This window comes from Cetorhinus maximus, chromosome 8, assembly GCF_964194155.1.
Source record: "Cetorhinus maximus chromosome 8, sCetMax3.hap1.1, whole genome shotgun sequence".
Classification (NCBI taxonomy): domain Eukaryota; kingdom Metazoa; phylum Chordata; class Chondrichthyes; order Lamniformes; family Cetorhinidae; genus Cetorhinus; species Cetorhinus maximus.
The window spans coordinates 37,219,449-37,239,942 of record NC_135886.1 but is presented as its reverse complement, the minus strand read 5'-3'; the positions used below and the strand labels follow the sequence as shown (position 1 = coordinate 37,239,942).

At 46.1% G+C, this 20,494-nt stretch overlaps 1 protein-coding gene across 6 annotated transcripts in view; it reads right to left on the bottom strand.

Moving 5' to 3' along the window:
• LOC144683562 (neuron navigator 1-like) overlaps window positions 1–20,494 on the bottom strand; it is a 725,427-nt gene that overhangs the window by 139,888 nt on the left and 565,045 nt on the right. For all 6 annotated transcript variants that reach the window (XM_078546698.1, XM_078546702.1, XM_078546700.1 and 3 more), the window contains one exon: window positions 16,480–17,182. In XM_078546698.1, the coding sequence (XP_078402824.1) occupies window positions 16,480–17,182 (703 nt within the window). The remainder of the gene's footprint in view (window positions 1–16,479; window positions 17,183–20,494) is intronic.

Here is a 20,494-nt window from a genome sequence, read left to right as displayed (position 1 = left end):
GCTACAGGATAAAAATATTGGATAAATTAACCAGAAAAGTGGTACTCTATAATGACACCTAAAATAAAACAGTGTATTTGTGCACACACAAATCCAAAACACATTCAAAAAACAAAATAACCCAGAATGCTTGATATCTGTTGAAGTACGAAAATTGACCTCAGCACTGCTGGGTTAGCGAGGAGACATTCAGACAGAGTTCCTATGACTCATGCTAGATATTGAAGATGTCAGCATATAGGTCAACCTCTGAAGCCTTGAAAAATCCCTCTAAAAGCGGGAGTCGACTTATATACTGAGTATAAAAGTGAACTACCAGGTGTGGGTGGTCACTGTTTTGAAATGTCATCAGCGTCCGATGCAAAGAGTAGGTGTGTCTTAAACTCCCACACGACACAGCACATATCACCGCTTGACCCCTTGCGCCCAGTCATAAGGTATCAATAAGTAAAACATGCACTTGTGGAATGAAAATTTGAGACTGACTACTAATAACATGTCGTGGCAGAAAAGGAAGGGTGGGGGGGGTTGATCTATCTGCTGAGTATATGCAAAAGCATTATTTTTGGAGCCAGAAAAATGGTGTTGGGGGTTGGCTGGGGGGGAGGCGGGGGTGGTTGAATTATATGCCATGATTTATGGTATGTGTTGGAGTTGAGTAAAAACAACTTTATGTTCAGCTGTGGTGCCCTCTGGTTGCTGTCACTCACTGTCAAAGTTCACAAACTATGATCGCATGGGTAATTAACAGAAAGACAACAGCAAGAAGGTCAATGCCTCAGGGAAGGAGGTAGAGGGAGAAACTGTGTGAAAAAGAAACAAAGGGCGGAATTTTACGGCAGCGGGATTTTACGGCCCTGCCACAGTCAATGGCCTGTAGAATGGCTCGCATTATTTTACGGCCCTGTCCCCACTGCGATGAGGCTGTAAAATTCCGGCTAAGGTTATAAATTTAAGTCTGCCATTAAATAAAAACAGTGTATTAATAGAAAAAGGGGTCATTTTTATCACACAAGAGACAGGCTACAAAAATTTATTGCATTTGTGTCAGTAGGCTGATCTCTTGTGTGCAATGAAAATGGATTACCCTCTTTAGATACTAAGTAGTCTCAATTTTCTACAGCAGCCAGCCTTATACAAACCATTGAAGCGGTATATAAATAATGCCAAATTATTTCATAGTTTTGTGCTGTGAATTAACATCCTCTGGGGACTGTGTTGAATGTGCCAACATTCAGTTTATGTAGGGCCTTTAATAGGAAGTCACTGTAACCGTTATCTGCTGAGTTGAATTCAAAGCACGCCATGCACTTAAAATGACAGTCATCTAACCTAGAATTACAATATACCATTTTGATATGATGGACAAAAAACAAATTGGGCTGAATTTTGTGCTGAGGTAGAGGCCTCGTGAAGTGGCTGAAAATTCTGGGACAGATGAGTCCGTCTCTCCCGGCCTAAGAAGTCACAATGCAATTTTACATTGCTCTGAGGTCACGGCTCCTGCCTCCATGGGGGTAGGATGTCCCATCTCCCAGAGCTGCTGAGCAATTAAATGGCCAGCAACTCTCCAGTTGCAGCAGCACCACCAGGAGTGGTGGCCTCTGCTGGGGCTGCAGTCAGTCCCCGAGCAGGAGCAGCGCTGGAAGCTGAACTTGGAGGTAAGTGGGGCGGCCTCGTGGAGTCAGTTCGGAGGCCCCGGTGAGGATGGGTAGTGGGGTGAGTGATGGGGGGTGGTCCAGGGAGAGGGGGGTGGCCCTTTCTGCTTGGGGTTGAGCCCTCGATTGGGCACAGAGTTCCTGAACTCTGGAAAGGCTAACCCCCAGCCCACCTAGACATGTGGCATGAGCACCCTCTGGCAGTGGTAAAATACCAGAGGCCCTTAAGTGGTCACTAACTGGCCACTTAAGGGTTCAAACTGGCCCAAAGGCAGGCAAGCCACCCATCTCCTATCTGCACCAGCGTGCTCCCCCCACCCCCACCACTCCACCTAAATTACACAACCCCCCCACCTTCCAGCCTGCTTTTGGGATGGGGAGTGAGGGGTGAATATACACCACCCGAAACCTTCCAATCTGCTCCTGAGGTTGGTTGTTTGGGGGGGGGGGGGTGCCTCTTTTTGGAAGGCCCGCAAAATTAAGTGCCATTCAGGCACTTAATAGGCCAGTGGCGGGCCTACCCAGGGATCAGGGGCCCCAGCCAGAGCTGCTGGCCAATCAGACTGGCAGCTCTATTGAACGGTAGTGCCACTGGGGTCACTACACACACCTGAGGCCTAGTAGTGTCACTGGATTCCAGGTCACAGGTGACTGATGGCAGGAGGTGGTCCTTGGTGGGGGGGGAGGAGGGTGCGTGGTCAGTAGCAAGGGCGGAAGGGCCTGCTCTCAGTGAATGAGGCGCTTAAGTGGTCATTAATTGCTGGGCCTTCCTGCCACGGACTTAATCTGGATGGAGGTGGAAAGGCAGCGGGTTCCCTCGCCATCCTCCCATCCGATTAAATGTCTCCTTGCCACAAGGGAGGGCATTAAATTCGGCCCATTGTGTCTGCCAGTTTGCTAGTTGCCTACACTGCTGCACCTCCCATTTTGCTATAAGATGCCTCTTGGGGAATGGCAGAGGAGTGTGGGGGGGTTGACCTTGGACTGTGCCTACAATAGATAGAGGTTAGTCAGAGCCATTTGTATGAAGGGACGGGGGAAGTTTCATTCCTCCCATCTCATTATCTGGGGAGCAACATTTGTTTTGCACTGAAGCACAGCCCAGAAAGCACAACATGTGGTCTGCCTCAAACCCCTGTCAACGTCAACTGGAAGGTGAGCAGAAGTCCCATGAGCAGGCCACACAGGCTGTAAGCTAGCTCAGGATCTTCTTATTTAATTCAGCTTTCAGGCTGCTGATCTCTATTGGCAATCAAAAGGAACTGATCTTTGAGGCCCAGTACAGGAAAAGTTGCAGCATTTCTGAGCTTGGAGTCAAGCAGTACACTTCAGACGCACTTCTTCTTTCAGTGTCTGGGTAAAGGGCAGGAAGATTTGTCCTGAAAGCTATTTGATCTTGAGTGACACAGTGACTACCTAGACGGTGTTGCTATTGTGGTTGCTGCTTTTTTTCTTAAGGAGTTGGAGTATTTTAAATTAGTATTATTGATGGCTTCACGGATAGTTGGATCAAAATCTGAAATGAATCTCAACAGCCCTGATTTTGCATTGAGAACAACAGTGATACTAACAATGCCCATCTTCATTATGGAGTAAATCAGACAACAACTTCTGGAGTGTGCACATGTGCAGTTAAACACAGAAATCTGGAAGTTGCAGACTGAGTTACCTTGTGCCTCCATTGCTGTGCACTATAACAGTACCTCTTTGATATAGACTCAGCATTGAGACCAATGAGGGTGTGACGTTGTGCAAGCATCTCAGCAGTTGCTCACTAAAAACTGCAGAAAAAAAATTAGGCTTATACATTCAGGTACAAATGAATTTTAATAGTGTGATCAGCTGCAATTATTACCAACCCCGCTGGCCCTAGAAATGTAATTTTATAAGTGCAGAGTTTCATTCCTTCAAAGTTTAATGTTGGAACGTTAAAAAAAACTTCTCTTTTACTTTTTCTGTCTTTCTTTTATCTGTCTCTCTCTCTTATCTGTCTCTCTCTCTGTCGTATTCTTTCCTAATCTTCATTTTGTTTTCTGTACATGATACAAATCTAATTTATAATTCCTGGTTTGTACTTCCTGGTTCAAACTCTGAGTGTCAGTGAGGAATCTTCAATCTGATTGATTGTAGAGTGTCACTATTGCTGGTCCTGCTCACACATGCCACAGGTCCCTTGAAGAGGGCACTGGGCAAGATCAGAAGCACAATTACAGCAAATCTCAGTCTAAAAATCTGCAGAAACTCTGGACAGCTGTTAGCATTGTGAATAGTGAATACCGTTCCTTTGCTGCTAACTACAAAAGCTGGGTCACTAAGTTTCCAAGCCACACACGCCTGAATGATCAGCATGACACCTAGGGTGAGGTTGCCGATATCTATATTTAGGGTTTACGCAAAATGAGCCGTGTAACTGAAGCGATAGAGGAGTATCACAAGACCATGTGATGAGAGATCTCCTCCAGGAGACAATCTCAACTTAAACTTGCTGTGCAGTAGCTATTTTTACTTTAAAAAAGTGTGTATATATATACACACACACACATACACAACTATAGCATAATCAGGAAATGCAACAAAATCAAATTTAGATAGATTCAATATGATCGCGTAGCATTTTTGCTGTGGTGTTCCAATGTATTCATAGAATTCAGTCCCTAAGGCCAGTACTTCATGGATTTTGCACCATTGCTTTTTTTCTTAAATTTCAAAGCAAATCATCCAGATTGAAAACTCAAAATAGGCACACAGAGTCTCCAATAAGCTCAGGACTCATTTAACTGATTTCACCTTACCTGACTCAAGTCTATGCCAGTAAATTTAAGGTCAGACTATCCCAATTATCATTGTGAAGCAGCATAGGGGCAATAATGATTGGCACAGTTGAGAGAAAAAGGCAAAGGGTAAGAAATTGGGCTCAGTAACGCAGTTTTTTGGTGCCAAAGGTGGGGCGTCCTTGAAGCTCCACAATGTCCATGCAGTGTGCCAGGTGCCATCTCAGTGTAGGCATTAACACACACACTGTGACTATCTGCCAGGCATTTTTAAAAAATCCTTTCATGGGATGTGGGTGTTGTTGGTAAGGCCAGCATTTGCTGCCCATCCTTAATTGCCCTTGGGAAGGTGGTGGTGAGCCACCTTCTTGAACTGCTGCACTACCACAGTGATGTTAGGAAGGGAGTTCCAGGATTTTGACCCAGCAGTGAAGGAACAATGTTCTAGTTCCAAGTCAGGGTGGTGTGGCATGTGGGGGGGATCTTACAGGTGGTGATGTTCTCATGTGTCCTTGTCCTTCTAGGAGTAGAGGTCACAGGTTTTGAAGGCGCTGTCGAAGGAGCCTTGGTGACTTGCTGCGTGCATCTTGCATATAGCACACACTGCTGCCACAGTGCATCAGTGGTGGCACAGCAGGCCAACCAGGATGTTCATGCTGACAGCACTCTCATTTCAGAGCTCAAGGATCCAGCTGACACCCTCTTAACCTCAATAAGCTGAAAGGACATTAAATACCAGGAAGGACCTCCCCACACCCCTGCCCCCACCAGCACTATTTAAACGGATTATCAACTACTTATAGGTTATTTGTTGGTCCACCAAGACCACCCGTGCAGCAATTGAAAACCTGGATGCCCGCACTCTCTCACCTTCAACTATTCTTCTGCTCCCACAGGATTCTGAGTATTCATTCTAATCACAGTGCACTTCCTCTTTAAGAGGTGCAGGATAGCTTTAAGTACAGATTTTGAGCCCTCTGCTGATGTGTGCAGCCAATCAACACAGACTTTAGCCCTGGCTGCATGCAGAAATCATGATGAGCAGCATGGAGATGCTGTGCTGTCTGCATTGCATCTAACAGGCAAGAGTTAATTGTGCATAGTAATCCATGTACTCACTTCTGGAAGCTGTTCAATTCATCAGTGTGTTAAACCTTGTGGGCAAAAAATATTTTAAAGCTTTCTATTTTCTTGTTCAGTTTATAGACTACCTTTTCTGCATACTTTCCATTTGTTTCTTATTTTTCCTTGTACATTTACAAGCAAACCTTGGAGCAAATGAGTTTAACAGTTTAATTGTTTCCATACTTTACTTCGTACTTGGATATCTTATACAAAAAAAGTGTCAAAGAAGCACAAGGAAAAATCTGCACTCTGTAGGAAAATCAGGTATTATTCAAGGAATGCAACAGAAAACAGGAATTTTCCTTTTACATCGCCTTATACATCAAGTTTGTCCTTTCAAACACTAAAGGCTGAATTTTGCCCTTGACGGGCGGGCGGGGAGCCGATCCCCGCCGCCGAAACGGGCCGCGCCGCCATTTTGAACGGGCGGGCCAATTAAGGCCCGCCCAGCGGGGTTCCGACTCCTGTGTTCGGGAAAATTAAATCGGCGGCGGGCGTGTTCAGACTGCTGGTTCCAATGGGGAACCGACAATCTGTATAAAGCGCAGCCAGGCAGTCTCCTTTAGGCTGTTGACCATGGCCAGTCACCGGGCAGCACAAGAGGTGAGGGCAGAGGAGGAGGAGGAGGGGGGCAGGCTGCAGGATAGGCCAGCGGGGGGGGCCACTGTGCCCCTTGGTTCTCCGATGCCTGCCTTGCTGCCCTCCTGGAAGAGGTGTGCAACCATCGGGATATTTTGTATCCAGAAGATGGGAGGAGGAGGGCCCCCCACGTGACCAGGCAGGCGTGGCAGGAGGTGGTGGAGGCTGTTAGCTCTCATGATGCTGTGCGGTGCACAGGAACCCAGTGCCGCAAACGCTTCAATGATTTGTTGTGCTCTGGGAGGGCGAGTACCATGTCAGCCTTGGCCATTTGACCCAGCAGGTAGCCTTAGCCTTTGAGGCCCCCCCTGCGTACGTCTTAGTGTCCTTACTGCATTGGGCATTTGGCGCACGCTGGGTGGGCAAACAGATAGTGACCACGCTTACATCAGCCTTAGTGGTTGAGGAGAAGATGGGTTCTCTCTGCAGCATATATTGGTGTTTGTCGCATTTGAGTAGTGTGGGGGCAACCTGCAGGGGAGGCAGCTAGACACATACTCAGAACTCCAACATGTCTTATTGATGGTGATGAGATGGTGGAAGGGGAGCCTCAAGGTGTCATGGCCAAGAGCCATCTGCTGGCCTTGGCGCCGCACCTAGTTGCGCCTCCTTGCCATGGGCGCTAAGACCCGTGTGTTATTCAACGTGATGGATGCCGAATGTGTCCAAGGTGTCCATTGGGGGAGGGGGTTGGGAGCAGCCGTACTATCTTCTGGTGACTAATCACCAGTAGTGTGGACAGGAGCCACTGGAGGCCTCAGATGGGCCACTGTGGTTGGGGTGCGGCGTGCGCGTGCAGACTACATGAACGATCAGCCCCAATAAATCCTCTTCTCTGTTCTACAGGCAAAAACTGAGAGCAATATGTGGGAGCAGCAGCAGACTGGTGGGGGCATGCCGTGCTACAGCGCCTGACCACTTATGAGGAGCAGGCCATGGTGCTGGGGAGGAGGCAGGTGGCCAGGGCGGCAGGTGCCGGCGAGGCTGGGGTGCAGTGGCCAGGTATTTGAGGCCCACAGTCCCATCCACTCTGTCTCCCCACCATCCAAAGCACTGATTATTTCTGCAATCGTTAATGCAGCAACACTGCTCATTCACAGACTGATACAGTCACACGTGTGGGTCATACACAAAGGTCCCTCGGCCCGTTGAGGATGCGCGTCTCTAACATCTTCCAAAGTCACCTTATCCCATTTGTGACCACTATCCCCATGGCCTAACATGCCATGGCATCGCTGCTGCACATCCAAAGGCTTACTGCATCTTAGGAGGGTTTGTACCTCCACCACTCTTTCAGCCAGCGTACCACATTACTCTGTCCAAAAGGTCCTCAGCACCTCACCTGTCAACCTCATGGCACGCAACTTAAATAAATGCCACCATGTTAGTCATCCCTCCGCCAAGGGGAAATGTTGCCTTCTGTCCACCCGTTCTATGTCCCTCATAACGGTATGAAGGTCAATAATGTGACCTGTCAATCTCCTGTGCTCCACGGCAAATGTCACAAGTGTTTGCAATGTTTCCTCATCACTCCAACTCTCCAGGCCAGCATGCATCCAGGTCAGGAACCTCTGCACTCTCCCCACTCCAATGCCATCCCTCCTGTGGAGCACAGGTCACAACTGGACGCCAAAGTGTAGATGTGGCCTCAACAGCGTTTTCTGCACTTGCAACACGACCTCCCTTTTCCTACATTCTATTCCTCGGCTAATAAAGGCAAGTCTGGCTTCGACATTGTTAAACACCTTATGTTCCTGTTCTGCTACCTTAACGGGTCTGCCCAGCAAGGTCCCTGTAATCATCATGACTTCCCACGGTCCTACCATTACTCATGTATTCCCGTACATTGTTTGTCTTGCCCAAATGCTTAACCGAACACTTATCCACATAACATTCCATGTGGCATTCCTTAGGCCATCTGACCAGCCTGTCTGTATGCGCGTGTAATGTTTGGGCCTCCTCTTGACTATTTACCACCCCACCTATGTTCATCTCCTTAGTTTCTTGAAGGGTGAGTGACTTATGAGGCTGGGGGGAAAGGGATGAAAGGTGTTACTGACTGAATGCTAACTGATGCAGTGTCCTTGTTGTTAATTTCAGCATCACCACCACATGGCCGCCAGCAACATGTCCAGAGTCCCCCCCTCCACACCTGCGGGCCAACACTTGCAACTTGCGTCACATCATTTCAGCGAGCCAGGCACCAGCGCAGCGACAAACACTTCGGTGAGGATTATGACATCGGCTAGTGTCCCAGGGCACAGTGGAGAGGGCACTTCACAATTGCTGGAGGAGATGGCACAGACAGAGAGTGCCAATGGTGCCAGCAGCCAGAGGACTGCAGGGGACCAGGCACATGCTGAGTCCGGCACTGATGATGTGCCTCTGGAGATGTCACCAATGCAGCAGCTGCAGGACAAGCAGCAGGGTGCGCGGGAGCATCTGGCAGGGTTGCATGAGGGTGTGCGTCACTTGGTCTCTGTGGTGGAGGAGTCCAGGCAGAGTGTCAGTGAAGGCATGAACCTCAGGACAGAGCTTCAGGCTTCCTCCATGGAGCGATTGGCGACTCTCATGGAGAGGGGCTTCCAGCGGATTGAGACTCTTCTGATTGGGTTACGCTCTGACCTGCAAGCCCTCACAGTGCTAATGGCCACAGGTGGTCATTCCCAAAGTGGGAGATGTTCTGGGCACCAAGTGTCGCCGCTCGGTGCCCATCCATCTGTGGTGAGCAGGGAGGTCCAATGTGACCTCACATCGGCGCAGCAGCTGCCTGTCGTCGCTGCGAGCTCCTCTCAGGGCGATCCAGATGAGGGCAGCGCTCCTCTGCCCCTCTGCCAGTGACCGTTGCATCCGTTGAGGCTGTGACAACTGGGGAGGTGCCAGTTCTGGAACTGGCCACTCCCTCCCAGGCGGGGTCATCACAGGCTCCACGGGCCAGAGGACGTCCGACAAGGTCATCGAGGCCAACAGGACAGCAGAGTCAGCAGGCCGACTCACAAGCCACTCCGAGCGATGGGACGGCACCTAGATGTAGCACCCACAAACTTAAGCATAAGGCACGTTAGGCACTCCACGGGTTTGTCACTGGTGATCTTGTGTTGGCCCTAGATTAGGGAATATATCATTATGTATGTCAGAGCGACGTTTGTGGTTTATTTTGGTGGGAATAAAGTCCACTTTTCTGACCATGGCTGAGGGTGTTTCCTTTGTGCTGCATTTGTATGTTTCACAGAAATATCATGAGTGAGTGGACATTGATGTTTCTGTACTAAGCCCTTATTTGCAGCTGATGAGGTGGAAGATGTAGCACCTAAGTGCCACGTGTGGAAGTGCCAGGCAATGCTGGTCCTGCTGATCCATGTGTGTGGAGCTAGCTGAAGGTTCGTTGGATTAAAGTGTCCCGGGTGTCCCTGCCTCCTTGGTGTAGTAGCGGGTCAGCGTGCTGCCCCTCATCATTGCCCTGTGCTTCCTCATCCTCTGAGGCACTGCTGGATTCATCATGTGCAGCCTCATCCAGTGCGTCAAGGTCATCGTCAACTGCATCCCCCCTTTCCAGCGCAAGATTATGCAGAGTGCAGCATGCTACCACTTTCAGAGAGACGCGATCTGGGGGGTACTGGAGTGTGCCTCCTGAGCAGTCTAGGCAACGGAAGCATATCTTGAGAAGACCGATGGCTCTCTCCACCACAGCCCTTGTGGTGCCTTGGCTCCTATTGTACCGCTGCTCAGCTTCTGTTCTTGGATGGCGGAGAGGCTTCACGAGCCACCTTCTGAGGGGATAGCCCTTGTCACCCAGCAGCCATCCATCCAGTCGAGCCGGAGCACTGAAGAGCCCCGGCACCTGGGAGTGTGAGTGTCTGAGGATGTAGGCGCCGTGGGAGCTGCCTGGGTACCTTGCACAGACTTGTAAAATCTGCATCCTGTGATCACACACTATCTGCACGTTCATGGAGTGGAAGCCTTTCCTGTTGACAAAGGCACCGGGCTCACCTGCTGGCGCCTTGACGGCCATATGTGTGCAGTCTATAGCTCCCTGGACACGGGGGAAGCCAGCAATGGCCGCGAAGCCTCTGGTTCGCTGTGTCTGACTTGCCTGGTCGCAGCGGAAATGGATGAAGGTCAATGCACGCCTGAACAGAGCATCTGTAACCTGCTTGACACAAGTGTGGACAGCTGATTGGGAGACACCGCAAAGATCACCCACCGAGCCCTGGAAGGAGCCAGAGGCATAGAAGTGGAGGGCAACTGTGTCCTTCAGAGCTGCTGGCATGGGGTGTCCACCCACACAGTCAGGGGAGATCTCAGGACAAATCATCTGACAGATATAGTTAATTGTTTCCCTTGACAGACAGAGCCTCCTTCGGCACTGCACCTCAGTCATATTGAGGTAGCTGCTTCGCCGCCTGTATACCCTGGCAGCAGGATAGTGGCATCTTCTGCGGCCCCTTCCACCTTGGACAACCTCTTGGCCCTGCGCCTGGCCTCCCAAAGGTGGCTCCCCTGGAGGTTGATTGTCCAGTCCTGGCCTCCTCCTTATTCTATCCCTCCCTTCCTCCTCAGAGGAGCTGCCTCCAGTGGAGATATCAGAACCCATACCCAGGCTAAATGGAGGCCTCTGGAAAGCTGCAGGCCCGAGAAAGATTACTGTCTGCAGACTGCTGAGCTGAAGCTTCAAAGTACAGAGAAAGCTATTGGAAATCGATCTGAACTGCTACAAACACACAGGCAAGTTTAAAACACTTTCTGCATTAAATACTTCAGAAAAAACATTAGCAACTCCTCTGAGCCCACATATCCCGCCCATGGATGAGGTTTGTTAAAAAGTCAGTTACCCGCCTGCCCGTTGGGCCCGTGCGCCGAGCTGAAGATCGCACGGGCTCCTCAAAATCGGCGTCGATTGCCGAGTTAAGGGCCTTAACAAGGCCTTTAATTAATGGTGGGCGCGCATCGTGCTTCATAGCGCGCCCACCCAGCTAAATATCACGATGCCACGTGCTGACGTCGGGTCGCTTGCGCGACATTTTAAGCACTGACGTGCGGGCACCACCACCCGCACATCAGCCATAAAATTCTGCCCTAAGACTTTTCACAGAAAATACAATTCAACAGTTATGCGGCACTTTTCTGGACTTTGGTTACTTGAATAAAAATATTGCAGATCCATAAAATACAGCCTTGAATATTTTTAAACTCCTAGTAGATGCATCCTTTATGTAAGCTAATTTGAAATGTATATTAAATAGAATGGCCTTACAATTCCAAATGCCTATGAGTTTAGTCTGAAACAATGGAAAGGATTGGTGAGGAGAGCGTGCTTTACATTCTCTATTTTAACTTTCAAAAAAGCCTTTGACAAAATACCACATAAAAAAAACAGGTTAACAAAATTGAAACCCATGGAATTAAAGGGGCAGCGGCAGTGCGGATACAAAATTGGCTAAAGGATAGAAGCAGTGGCTTTTGGTGATATAGTGAATAATGGTGAATGGTTGTTTTCCAGACTGGAGGCGAATGTGCAGTTGGATCCTCCAGACGCTGATATTCGGGCCACGGTTCCTTTTGAAATATATTAATGACCTTGCCTTGGGCATACAAGGCATAATTTCTCAGTTTACAGATGGTACAAAACTTGGAAACGTCGTAAAAATTGAGGAAGACAGTAACAGACTTCAGGAGGACAAATAAACTAAATGGTACAATTTTAAAGGGGACGAAGGGGGTGTGGTACATAAAGCTTTCAAGGTAACAGGACTGTCAAATTTTAGGCTGAAACAACAACACTTGAGGTCACAGATTTAACCGCAAGAACATTATCATTTAATCTGTCATGCTGACTAACTCCCTAACATGTGCTATCTGACCTTCAACATCCCAACCCACCCTGGCCCAGGTCAAGTGAGCCCATACGTATTACAGTGTACAGTATCTTATCTGAGTACTGTATATCTAATACTCAAATCCACACACACCTATCATCATGACAAAGGCAAGTTGAGAAGTCTGTTGAAAAAGCAAACAACTTCCTTGGCTTTATAAATAGAGACGTATGGCAGAAGTTAATGCCCTCCCTCGTGGTGAGTTTGTGGTGGGGGGAGCAGTTAATCAGGCAGGAGGGTGGCGGGTGGCGATCTCACCGCCTTCCCAACACTGACCAATTAAGTCAGTGGCGGGAAGACCCGTGGACAGCCTTTCCGCCCCTCTGCCAATTGAGGCTCTTATGTGAGCATTAATTAATACTATTCACCCAGCGAAGTTGATGAAGGGTGGCTCACAATGCAGGGAGCCTGAGAAAACCCTGGTGTGTTTCCTTGTGGACTTTCAGTAGGTCCCTCATTGTCAGGCACTCGGTGCTTGATCGAGGGTCCCAGCATTGGTAAGAGGGAGGGGCCTGCTGAGAAACACCCCTCTGCCCTTGCTGCTGACTCCTCTGACTCCCCACCCCAGGGCCCCCACCCTGTGATTGCCCTCCCGCCTTCACTCATCTGTGCCCGACTCCATGGTGATCCTGGGCCTTGGGTGGGTGTAGTAACGGCAGCTGCCACCTCCTCCCCAGTGACGCTGCAAATCTGTCAAAGAGCTGCTGGTTGATTGGCTGGCAACTCTCAGCGGGTGAGACTTCTGCCCCCAGGGTCTTTGATCCTGGGGAAGGCCTGCTGCTGTCCAATTAAATGCCTGATTGGCACTCAATGCCACAGGTTGTCCTGCAAAGAGGCAACGCGTGACTTTTGCCAGCTCTCCAGCCAGCAGGTGAGGCCCCCGTCACCTCCATTAAATACTGCCCTTAAAGTACAAAAGTGAGAACATTTTTCTAAACATTTATAAAACACAAAGATAAAAGCAAAAAACTGCGGATGCTGGAAATCCAAAACAAAAATAAAAATACCTGGAAAAACTCAGCAGGTCTGGCAGCATCTGCGGAGAGGAACACAGTTAACGTTTCGAATCCGTATGACTCTTCAACAGAACACAATTTAGGTCCCAGCTGGAGTAGCGTCCAATTCTGGAAACCACACTTTAGGAAAGATGTCAAGACCATGGAAGCGGTGCAGAGGAGATTTACTAAAATGGTAGCAGGCGTGGCTGGCAGTTATGTGAAGAGAGTGGAGAAGCTGGGGCCATTCTTTAGAAGAATGAGGTGATCTTATTGAAAGGCCGAATGGCTTCTGTGCTGTACCATTCTATGATTCAATTATTCAGCACACTAATATGTTAGGAAAAGCTTCCCTTCATCTGACCTAACCATGAAAATTGACCTCATAATAATCTAAGCCAAACACTTACTACTAAGTAAGTATACTTACTTATATAGAGACCATTGTATTTAACACATTAATCTGAAATTACTTCCTCTACTATTTAGAACTGCAATAAATGGCGTTGAGAGGGATTTCAGCCAACTGCATTAAGCGTTCATACTCTTCACACACAGCATAATTTTCTGTGCCAGAAATCTGGCCACTTTAAACTTCCAACATTAACAGCATTGTACAATAATTATTTCTACTAAAAAACCAATTCAATTAGGCCTATCAAATTTTCAACAGCATGGAATGCATTATTAGCCCATAAATCTACACACATCACAGTTTGAAGTGTATCACATGTCACCAAAGGCATATAATAGGCACGGGGTAGAGAGACCTGAGCGTATATGAGCATAAGTCATTGAAGATGGCAGAACGGGTTGAGAGCGCAATTAATAAAGCATAGAACATCCAAGGCTTCATTTATAAAGACATACAGTACAAGAGCAAGGAGGTTATGTTGAACTTGTACAAGACACTAGTTTGGCCTCAGCTGGAGTATTGCGTCCAGTTCTGCTTGCCGCACTTTAGGAATGATGTGAAGGCATTGGAGAGAGTGCGGAAAAGATTCATGAGAATGGTTCCTGGGACGAGGAACTTCAGTTATGAAGATAGGTTGGAGAAGTTGGGACTGTTTTCCTTGGAGATGAGAAGGCTGGGAGGAGATTTGATAGAGGTATTCAAAACAATGAGGGGTCAGGACAGAGTAGATGGGGGGAAGATAAAAACAAAAAGCTAAAAGCTACTGCGGATGCTGGAAATCCAAAACAAAAACAGAATTACCTGGAAAAACTCAGCAGGTCTGGCAGCATCGGCGGAGAAGATGGGGGGAAACTGTTCCCACTCGTGAATGGATTGAGAACGAGGGGGCATGGATTTAAAATAATTGGCAAAAGAAGCAAAAATGACGAGGAAAAGCTTTTCCATGGAGAGAGTGTTTAAGGTCTGGAATGCACTGCCTGAAAGTATGCTGGAACAAGGTTCAGTCAAAACATTCTAAAGGGAATTAGGCTGTTTTTTGAAAAAGAAGAATATGCAGGTTTACGGGGAGAAGGCGGGAGTTGGCACTCAGGGAATTGCTTATTTAGAGAGCTGGTGCAGACATGGTGGGCCACTTGGCCTCCTTCTGCACGGTAACAATTCTGTGATTCTATGAAGTCCCTTTCTCCGCTAATTTAGCCTGTCGGTGGCACGTTATGGCTGCGGGGTGGGCTTCTTTCAGGTGAGTCGGATGCTGACCAACTCTTGTAACTGGAAGGATGAGCAATATGCTTCCGCCCCCCCCCCCCCCCCCACCCCCCCAACCATCCCCTGAAATCCAGCCCAATTAGAAATTTGGTTTGCGAGCCAGCAATGTCCATACATAATTCATGTTAAATTACATGTCAGAAATTCAGTGATCCTCCTTAAAATCACAACTTGAATATTTCAGCAGAATTCAAAATTAACTCATAAATACTGAAGTACGTAACTGTGCTGGATTTTATAGATGAATGTTGAAGTAAATCGTTCATGGTGAAGCAATGCGAAAGTGGATGAACCTGGGATGGCAGCAGACTGATGTATTTTTGTGGACTATGGAGATGCACTTCTGCTCCTCTTAGCTCCACAGAATTGTAACTTACACAAAGTGTTCTGCATCATTTTTAAGCAGCGTCTAGCAATCCCTTAGTTAACTGCTTGTTAGCCTACTTAAAAGCTTGGAACAATAGTGCGTGCATGGCATCAGCTCCGCCAATTTGTACATATTATGGATGTTGTATCAGCTTAAGCAGCTGGATCTCAAGCTGCCAGAATGAGTCTTTTGGTTCAGCAGATCTTTGTGGGAAACTCTCATGTTGAAATTCAAATTCTAGCATCAGAAGAATATATTTCTAAAAAGTACCACAGAGGAAACTTGCATTGTGGAAGGGAATGAAAAAAAAAACTGCTCCACATGGACAGAAATACGCTTCTAACACAAGTTGTTGGGGAGAACCACAGCAGGCTAAATTCACCTATAATTCAAACCACAAAAGATTTCCTTAGTTCTGATGAAGATTCATGCGGACTCGAAACATTAACTGTGTTCCTCTCCACAGGTGCTGTCAGAACTGCTGAGTTTTTCCAGCTATTTTTGTTTTTGTTTCAGATTTCCAGCATCCGCTTTTTGCTTTTATCAGAATTCACTTGTTTTGATCATTTAACTACAATGGGTTCACAGTGCCAACATTAGTGAGTCCGAAATTCCCTTCATTATTCAAACCTGATCAAATTGAAAACTTTAAGAATGCTATAAGGAAGAAAGTGCATGTAGTCAATGATATCAGGTGTAGAAAGTTCCAGTCATGAAATTATTGTTGACATGTGGTGGTCACTGTTACAGAAGTCTTAGGAGAAAATCATTAAAAACCAGAGCTTATCAGAAGTATTGTATTGTTCTTTTGAAGATGTATAGGCTTGGTTTCTTGTAATAAACAATCACGATTGCAATGAATGCCTCATTTTCAATGTGCCTCGTTTCAATAATACAAAAATAATTAGACTCACAATCTACCAAACTATTAATTAACTAATTGATGGCTTGGTTGTTCACTTGACTGATCCTTCTATTGACATTTTGTTCCTTGTCTGTGGTACAAAATGGAGTTTACTGGAAAATGCAGTAAAGCGTTTCTAAAGAAGCGTAGCCTGGCAACCGTATGAGGCCTTGGAGAAATACCTTTGAACCAGATGGTGGGTAGAGGACAAGACAAGTGCCATCGGAGCTAAAGGCAAGAAACCATTCAAACCAAGAATGAGAATCATTTTTAACTGCAATACTAATTGGAAATTAAGCTCACCTTCCAGTATTTAAAAAACAGGTAACCAAATGGCTAGGAAAATTATGACAGCTAATCATAACGACATTAAATCATATCTAAAAGTAAAAGCATGCAATATATGAATTACATGATTAAAATTTATTCCAAGTACATAAATCTAAATATTCCTGCAGATTACCTTTGTGATGTTGGAGATGACATCTCTGAGAATTTGGAACTTGGCTGTCGCATTCCTTGTAACTTACTATGACTTTCTGGAGCTGAAGTGGTCTTTGTAGAACTTGATGTAGTTGTGCATTCAGTATCAGAAGCAACTGCCTTTGCTTTTGCCTTCTCTTTCTCACGATCAGTTTGATTCACTGGTACTGAATTTGCTCGCCCCATGCCAATTTTTGAGGGTTCTTTCAGACGAGAAACAGGGATGCCTCCATGCTTGCTGCTAATGAGGCTTGGATCAATGTTGCTGCTAACAGGCCTATTTACACCTCCTCGACCAGTGATGCTAACAGAACTTGATTTGGCTGGGCGTGGCAAGCTACGGTACTGCACGGCTGTCCTCGCACCTGACGACATAAAGCCATCGTTGTTTTGAGAAACATCAAGGCTGGTTTTCCTGGAGTTTGTTGGTTTAACAGGGATGCCTGTAGATTTCTGAGTTTTTCCTGCTGAAGGAGAGCTTCCACTGGCTGTCATCACTGTCGCCGTGCCTGTAGTAGGCTTCTTATAGCCAAAAGAACCACCAGTAGAAGGTCTCGAAATACCTGATGGAGGTTTGCGTGTTTCTCCAACTCTGTCTCTACTAGCATCAGATGAAGATCTTTGCAAACTTGTTCCTTTGAGAGCCAATTTTCCTTTGTCTGGCACTTTAGATTCAATTTTACCTGCAAATACAAAATAGAGAATGAAGAAGAAATGTAAGTAAATTATTGTAGAAAAATAGTGTTCTTCATTACTCTCACCAGGCTATGATGTCTTTTGTTATTTACTGTTCAGGATAGTCTCTAAGATGCTGGCTAACAAAAAGAAATGAGTGATGAAAGAAAACGTAATACAATGTTTTCTGCCATAGATGAAGAAGAACTTTGTTCTTCCCTCATTAAAACCTCATCCTCATTTAATGAGAGTATTTAATATTTCTTCTTACTACCCTTCCTTAAAATTAAAACTTTTTAATCATTACAACAGCAATGAAGGAAATTATGACACTAAAGGGCAACAACGTCATAGGACCAGATGGTTTCCATCTCAGGGATTTAAAGGAAGTAGATGGGAACTTTATATTTAGGGTATCTGCCAAGTTCCCTTGATTTGAGAAGCATTCCATTAGCTTGGAAAATTGTGCACCTCGCTCCACTATTTAAGAAAGGTGACAGGGGGAAACTAGGGAATTATAGGCTAGTTAGCCCAATATCTATTTGCCAGAAATTGCTAGAGTCTATAATTAAAGCTAGAGTAACTGAACATCTTGAAAACTTTCTGCTGATCATCGAGAGCCTGTGTGGTTTTGTAAAGTGTAGTTCGTGCCTAACAAACCTGCTGGAATTTTTGAAGAGATGATTAAAGGAGTGGCTGGGGAAATGTTTATGAATGTTATTTGCATGAACTTCCAGATGGCATTCAATAAAGCCCCTCACAAGAAAGTGTTGGCCAATGTTGAAGCTCGAAGAATGGAAAGTGAATCATTGACTTGGTTAGGAAATTGGCAGAGTGGCAGGAACCACAGAGGAGGGATAATGGGCAGGTAGTCTAATTGACAAGATGTGACCAGTGGCGTCCCACAGGGACCTTTGTTGGAATGTCAACTATTCAGCTTATTTATTGATGATTTAGACAATGGGATAGAGATCCACATATCCAACTTTGTTGATGATATTAAAATAAATGGCATGGTAAGTAATGTAAATGGAAGGATAAAAATCAGTAATAGATTAAGTGAATGGGCAAAACTGTGACAAATGGATTTCAGAGATTATCCACTTCAGACCTAAAATGATAGAGTACCTTCTAAATGGTGAACAAGAACAAAAAAACTTATATTTATATAGCACCTTTAACATGATAAAATATCACAGAAGCATTATAAAACAAAATATGATACTGAGCCATAAGGAAATATTAGAGCAGGTGACCAAATACTTGGTCAAAGAGATAGATTTTAAGCAGAGTCTCAAAGGAGGAAAGCAAGGTAGAGAGATGGAGAGGTTTAGGAAGGAAATTCAAGAGCTTAGGGTCCAGGCAGCTTAAGGCACAGCCACCAATGGTGAAGCAATGAAAATCAAGAGGCCAGAATGAGAGGAGCACAAATATATCAGACCGCTGTAAGGCTGGAGGAGATTAGAGATAGCACAGGGCAGGCAATGGAGGGGTTGGAAAACAAGGATGAGAATTTTAACATCAATACATTGTTTAATGGGAAATCAATGTGAGTCAGCAAGCACTGGGGTGACGGATGAATAGCACTAGGTACAAGTTAGGACATGGGCAGCAGAGTTTTGGATGAGCTCAAGTTTATAAAAGTAGATTGTGGGAGGCCAGCCAGGAGTGCATTAGAATATTCAGATCCAGAGGGAACAGAGGCATGAATGTGGGTTTTAGCTGCAGAAAAGCTGAGGCGGGGCTGGAGATGGGTGATGTGCAGAGTGGAAATAGGCAGTCCCACTGTTATGACCCAGCAGTTGGTAAAGCTGAGTTATTTAAGTGATATTCAGGAGTCAGACCATCAGTTCTCAAGAGGTTTTTTATATTAAACTAAATGAAATGTTTTATTAAGTTACAACACATTAAATACATACACATGGTTACAAATTATTACTATCATAACTTTTAACAAATTCCCAGACTAATCTCCATTAAGGTAACAGCAATCCATAGACTTTCAACAGACACCAGGCAAAGCATTTTCACCTTACAAACTCAAAATGAGGTTCCCTTCACTTTGTTTCCTGTGGATATAGTTGTAGGCTTACAGCTGCTTTGATCTCACATTGCCTCTGCCCTGTACACACAAAACTGCTGTCTGTTATACCCAGCACAGCTCATTGAATGTAAATTCTCATTGTATCACCAGCCCCTTTGAACTCCACCTCTTTTAACAATAAAACCCCTTTCATAGTACCAATTCTATTAGTAATATAAGCATTGCTTGATCTCTGATAGCTAGGTAACAGAATTTACTCCCCTTCTTGAATCCTCTATTCAACAAAATGCAAGTGTACCCAAACTCTCTTACATCTCAAAACTAGTACACATCAAAGCACCCAGACTAACTGGCATTAATCCAATTAAGACACACCCATAAACTAAACCTCTATTTTAAAAGAAAAATATTTTCCAATAATATATAAATTAGTAGCTTCATGACACTAGTGACAGCGTGGATTTGTGGTTGAAGGCTCTCTTGGGGTCAAATATGAAACTGAGGTTGCAAACAGCCTGGTTCAGCCTCAGATATTTACTAGGGAGAAGGAAGAATGAGTGCTGAGGGAGTGGAGTTTGTGGCAGGGAGCTAAGACAATGGGCAGGATTTTGCAGTCAGTGTGCGGGGACAGGCCTGACACGGTGATGCGTAAAATGACGTGCAATGACGTGTTCGTCCCGACATTATCGTGCAATCCTGCTGATGACGCCGTAAAATGACACGCCAGAGTTGGCTGTGCACCCACCGATATGTAAACGGCCTATTAATGTCGTTAAGAAAGTAACTGATGTCATTAGTAACGCTGCCCATCCAACCTTGAGGTTGGCGGGCAAGCGAAAAGACCAAGCGGCCTTCCCGTTTTTTAGGAAACCTAATCCACGAGTGGAATGAGGTTTCCTAAAGCTTTTATAAAATAAATAAGCTTTTTTTCCCTAAATATAAAAACATGCCCCGTCACATGAGGGGACATGTTTAAATAAATTTTTCAACTATTTATTTCATTTTTTGAACATCGATTCAATCGCCCTGAGGCAGCTCCATGCCTCAGGGGGATTGAAGCGGTCTTTCGGCGCATGCGCGCAGGAGCACTGGCCTTGACTCTCCCTCCTTCCCCCGCCTGCACAGGTAGCGCTGAGCACTACGGCTCACGTATTACGCTGGGCAGGCCTTAATTGGCCCGCCCGCATAAAATGTTAGTGTGGAGCCGATCGCAGGCGGCGATTAGCTCCGCTCCCGCTCCTGCTGAGCCCGCCCGCCGCCTGAAAAATTCAGGCCA